This window comes from Oncorhynchus tshawytscha, linkage group LG04, assembly GCF_018296145.1.
Source record: "Oncorhynchus tshawytscha isolate Ot180627B linkage group LG04, Otsh_v2.0, whole genome shotgun sequence".
Classification (NCBI taxonomy): domain Eukaryota; kingdom Metazoa; phylum Chordata; class Actinopteri; order Salmoniformes; family Salmonidae; genus Oncorhynchus; species Oncorhynchus tshawytscha.
In genome coordinates this window covers 989,114-995,113 of record NC_056432.1, presented here as the reverse complement: position 1 = coordinate 995,113, position 6,000 = coordinate 989,114, and the positions used below count along the sequence as shown (strand labels likewise).

The 6,000-nt window shown below is 42.6% G+C and overlaps 1 protein-coding gene across 1 annotated transcript in view; it reads right to left on the bottom strand.

Annotated features, from left to right (window-relative positions):
- The window catches only part of LOC112237408 (mitogen-activated protein kinase 1), a 133,226-nt gene that overhangs the window by 92,786 nt on the left and 34,440 nt on the right, over positions 1–6,000 (bottom strand). Inside the window, exons 3-5 of the mRNA XM_042320208.1 lie at positions 4,637–4,826; positions 4,133–4,249; positions 701–815 (exon numbers count right to left, since the gene is read on the bottom strand). Of these exons, the coding sequence (XP_042176142.1) occupies positions 701–815; positions 4,133–4,249; positions 4,637–4,826 (422 nt within the window). The remainder of the gene's footprint in view (positions 1–700; positions 816–4,132; positions 4,250–4,636; positions 4,827–6,000) is intronic.

The window sequence follows — 6,000 nt, the reverse complement described above, 5'->3', positions numbered from 1 at the left end:
ACCAGGGGTCAGCTCAACAGCTAGAGGGAGACATGACACCAGGGGTCAGCTCAGACAGAGACATGACAGGGGTCAGACATGACACCAGGGGTCAGCTCAACAGATAGAGGGAGACATGACACCAGGGGTCAGCTCAACAGATAGAGGAGACATGACACCAGGGGTCAGCTCACAGCTAGAGGGAGACATGACACACCAGGGGTCAGCTCAACAGATAGAGGAGACATGACACCAGGGTCAGCTCAACAGCTAGAGACATGACACTAGAGACATGACATGTGTGTGTGTGTGTGTGTGTACCCAGTATGTGGTTGAGCTGCGTGTGTGTGTGTGTGTGTGTGTGTGTGTGTGTGTACCCAGTATGTGGTTGAGCTGCGTGTGTGTGTGTGTGTGTGTGTGTGTGTGTGTGTGTGTGTGTGTGTACCCAGTATGTGGTTGAGCTGTGTGTGTGTGTGTGTGTGTGTGTGTACCCAGTATGTGGTTGAGCTGTGTGTGTGTGTGTGTGTGTGTACCCAGTATGTGGTTGAAATGTGTGTGTGTACCCAGTATGTGGTTGAGCTGTGTGTGTGTGTGTGTGTGTGTGTGTGTGTGTGTGTGTGTGTGTGTGTGTGTGTGTGTGTGTGTACCCAGTATGTGGTTGAAATGTGTGTGTGTACCCAGTATGTGGTTGAGCTGTGTGTGTGTGCATGTGTGTGTGTACCCAGTATGTGGTTGAGCTGGTCCAGGTAGTGCTTCCCGGGGAAGATGGGTCTGTTGGAGAGCATTTCAGCCAGGATGCAGCCCACAGACCAGATATCAATAGACTTGGTGTAACCCTGAGAGAGGAGAGGCTAGCATTAATACAGCACATAGGAACCTCTAGCATTAACACAGCACATAGGAACCTCTAGCATTAACACAGCACATAGGAACCTCTAGCATTAACACAGCACATAGGAACCTCTAGCATTAACACAGCACATAGGAACCTCCAGCATTAACACAGCACATAGGAACCTCTAGCATTAACACAGCACATAGGAACCTCCAGCATTAACACAGCACATAGGAACCTCTAGCATTAACACAGCACATAGGAACCTCTAGCATTAACACAGCAGATACATATAGGAACCTCTAGCATTAATACAGCAGATACATATAGGAACCTCTAGCATTAATACAGTAGATACATATAGTAACCTCTAGCATTAATACAGCACATAGGAACCTCTAGCATTAACACAGCAGATACATATAGTAACCTCTAGCATTAATACAGTAGGTACATGTCCCCTGGCTGTAGGAACCTCTAGCATTAATACAGTAGATACATATAGTAACCTCTAGCATTAATACAGTAGATACATATAGTAACCTCTAGCATTAATACAGTAGATACATATAGTAACCTCTAGCATTAATACAATATATACATAGTAAACTCTAGCATTAATACAGTAGGTACATGTCCCCTGGCTGTAGTAACCTCTAGCATTAATACAGCACATACATGTCCCCTGGCTGTAGTAACCTCTAGCATTAATACAGCACATACATGTCCCCTGGCAGATGGGTCCTCGAGTTACACAGGACAGGGAGGGAGACAACAGGACAGTCTAATTGCTATTGCCAGAGGGTCATAAATCCCTAACCTCTCACTGGTTATTGGCTTGTTGTCTTCAATGACTCATAGCGCTAACTAAAAGCAATGATGACTCCACCCCCCGGGACACAAATAGGCTTAGCATCGATTGGCTGGTCTGCCTGGGCGAACAATCACAAAGTGGCACAGTGCGTGACTCAATCTGGTCCGTCCCGGCAGCGAGGGAGCTTTTCTCTTTACTCTCGGTCGCTAAACAAATCCTACGACATCCTCAGCATTACACCAATATCCCCAAAACAAGCCTGAGTCATGTATATTACAGACAGAGGTTTGATCTCAAAACAAGCCTGAGTCAAGTATATTATATTGTGCAGTATTGTAGACTGATATGGGTTGTTATAGTGTAGTGGTGTATTATAGATTAATATGGGTTGTTCTAGTGTAGTGGTGTATTGTAGACTAATATGGGTTGTTCTAGTGTAGTGGTGTATTGTAGACTAATATGGGTTGTTATAGTGTAGAGGTGTATTGTAGACTAATATGGGTTGTTCTAGTGTAGTGGTGTATTGTAGACTAATATGGGTTGTTGTAGTGTAGTGGTATATTGTAGACTAATATGGGTTGTTGTAGTGGTGTATTGTAGACTAATATGGGTTGTTATAGTGGTGTATTATAGATTAATATGGATTGTTATAGTGGTGTACTATAGATTAATATGGGTTGTTGTAGTGTAGTGGTGTATTATCGACTAATATGGGTTGTTATAGTGGTGTATTATAGACTAATATGGGTTGTTGTAGTGGTGTATTGTAGATTAATATGGGTTGTTATAGTGCTGTATTGTAGATTAATATGAGTTGTTGTAGTGTAGTGGTGTATTGTAGATTAATATGGATTGTTGTAGTGTAGTGGTGTATTGTAGACTAATATGGGTTGTTGTAGTGTAGTGGTGTATTGTAGACTAATATGGGTTGTTGTAGTGTAGTGCTGTATTGTAGATTAATATGGATTGTTGTAGTGTAGTGGTATATTGTAGACTAATATGGGTTGTTGTAGTGTAGTGGTGTATTGTAGATTAATAAGGGTTGTTGTAGTGTAGTGGTGTATTGTAGATTAATATGGGTTGTTGTAGTGTAGTGGTGTATTGTAGATTAATATGGGTTGTTGTAGTGGTGTATTGTAGATTAATATGGGTTGTTATAGTGGTGTATTGTAGATTAATATGGGTTGTTATAGTGGTGTATTGTAGATTAATATGGGTTGTTATAGTGGTGTATTGTAGACTAATATGGTTGTTATAGTGGTGTATTGTAGACTAATATGGGTTGTTGTAGTGTAGTGCTGTATTGTAGATTAATATGGGTTGTTGTAGTGGTGTATTATAGACTAATATGGGTTGTTATAGTGGTGTATTGTAGATTAATATGGGTTGTTATAGTGGTGTATTGTAGGCTAATATGGGTTGTTGTAGTGTATTGTAGACTAATATGGGTTGTTATAGTGGTGTATTGTAGACTAATATGGGTTGTTGTAGTGTAGTGGTGTATTGTAGATTAATATGGGTTGTTATAGTGTAGTGGTGTATTGTAGACTAATATGGGTTGTTGTGGTGTATTGTAGACTAATATGGGTTGTTGTAGTGTAGTGGTGTATTGTAGACTAATATGGGTTGTTGTGGTGTATTGTAGACTAATATGGGTTGTTATAGTGTAGTGGTGTATTGTAGACTAATATGGGTTGTTGTGGTGTATTGTAGACTAATATGGGTTGTTGTAGTGTAGTGGTGTATTGTAGACTAATATGGGTTGTTGTGGTGTATTGTAGACTAATATGGGTTGCTGTAGTGTAGTGGTGTATTGTAGACTAATATGGGTTGTCGTGGTGTATTGTAGACTAATATGGGTTGCTGTAGTGTAGTGGTGTATTGTAGACTAATATGGGTTGTTATAGTGGTATATTGTAGACTAATATGGGTTGTTGTGGTGTATTGTAGACTAATATGGGTTGCTGTAGTGTAGTGGTGTATTGTAGACTAATATGGGTTGTTATAGTGGTGTATTGTAGACTAATATGGGTTGTTGTAGTGTAGTGGTGTATTGTAGACTAATATGGGTTGTTATAGTGTAGTGGTGTATTGTAGACTAATATGGGTTGTTGTGGTGTAGTGGTGTATTGTAGACTAATATGGGTTGTTGTGGTGTATTGTAGACTAATATGGGTTGCTGTAGTGTATTGTAGACTAATATGGGTTGTTATAGTGTAGTGGTGTATTGTAGACTAATATGGGTTGTTATAGTGTAGTGGTGTATTGTAGACTAATATGGGTTGTTGTGGTGTAGTGGTGTATTGTAGACTAATATGGGTTGCTGTAGTGTATTGTAGACTAATATGGGTTGTTATAGTGTAGTGGTGTATTGTAGACTAATATGGGTTGTTATAGTGTAGTGGTGTATTGTAGACTAATATGGGTTGTTATAGTGTAGTGGTGTATTGTAGACTAATATGGGTTGCTGTAGTGTAGTGGTGTATTGAGCTGTTGCATTTCACCTTTGAGTTGAGCATGATCTCAGGCGCACGGTACCAACGAGTCGCAACGTACTCTGTCAGGAAGCCTGTGTGGTCATGGTCCGGGTCAGCCACACGTGCAAGACCAAAGTCACAGATCTAAGGAGGGGGAGGAGTTTAGAAAGGAGAGGAGGGTAGAGAAGGAGGGTGGAGAGAGACGATTTTGATTTTGTAAAAATCAATCCACAAACTTGAGGTCGCAGATGATAATGAGCAGTAGGTTTAGGCCTCGGTGCAGGACATTAGGGTCAGGGTTCTGTACCTCTAGATAACAGATGATAATGAGCAGTAGGTTTAGGCCTCGGTGCAGGACATTAGGGTCAGGGTTCTGTACCTCTAGATAACAGATGATAATGAGCAGTAGGCATAAAAAAATATATTTTTTAAATCTAAGGACATTTGCTGTAAAACAGCACAATTTTCTCTGCCCCACAGAGCAGTACATTAGGGGATGAGGGGCAGGGATCAGAGGTCAGGGTTCTGTACCTTTAGATCACAGGTGGTATTGAGCAGCAGGTTGGAGGGTTTGAGGTCGCGGTGCAGGACGTTAGCTGAGTGGATGTACTTCAGGCCTCTCAGGATCTGGTACAGGAAGTAACAGATGTGATCGTTGCTCAGGTGCTGGGTCTTCAGCAGCTTATACAGATCTGTCTCCATCAGGTCCTGCACTATGTAGCTAGGAGACAAGGGGTTAAGGAACAAACTCGACTGGGGCTGTTCATCACACTGCTGCTGTGTTGGTGGGGAGAAAGAGAGAGATCTCAGCAGGCTCTGCCGAAACCACACGACTAACACTTTATGAAAAAGTCTTCACTATCTCTGATGGCCTGAGGTCATCTGCCTTTGATCTAATGAGCAGGAAACTTGACTTCACCAAAGAAATAAAGAAATGCAGACATTGTAATCCTACAAGAAACATGGTATAGAGGAGACGGACTGCATGGCCAGGCACAACTTCAACACCATCTTTAAGTATGCGGACAACACAACAGTGGTAGTAGGCCTGATAACCAACAACGACTAGACAAACTATAGGGAGGAGGTCAGAGACCTGGCCGGGTGGTGCCAGAATAACATCCTGTCCCTCAACGTCACCAAGACAAAGGAGATAATTGTGGACTACAGGAAAAGGAGGACTGAGCACATCCCCATTCTCATCGACGGGGCTTCAGTAGAGTAGGTTGAGAGCTTCAAGTTCCTTGGCGTCCACATCACCAACAAACTAGAATGGTCCAAACACACCAAGACAGCTGTGAAGAGGGCACGACAAAGCCTATTCCCTCTCAGGAAACGAAAAAGATTTAGCATGGGTCCTGAGATCCTCAAAAAGGTTCTACAGCTGCAACATCGAGAGCATTTCACTGTGAGGTCTACTACACCTGTTGTATTCAACATTTCACTGTAAGGTTTTCACCTGTTGTATTCGGTGAAATAAAATAAAATGTGATTTGGACCCACTGGTTGTCCTCTAGGTTACAGAGAGCTGGTAGTCCCATCCACCACACTACCAGGTGGGTGGTATAGAGGAGATGGACCCACTGGTTGTCTTCTAGGTTACAGAGAACTGGTAGTCCCATCCACCACACTACCAGGTGGGTGGTATAGAGGAGATGGACCCACTGGTTGTCTTCTAGGTTACAGAGAGCTGGTAGTCCCATCCACCACACTACCAGGTGGGTGGTATAGAGGAGATGGACCCACTGGTTGTCTTCTAGGTTACAGAGAGCTGGTAGTCCCATCCACCACACTACCAGGTGGGTGGTATAGAGGAGATGGACCCACTGGTTGTCTTCTAGGTTACAGAGAGCTGGTAGTCCCATCCACCACACTACCAGGTGGGTGGTATAGAG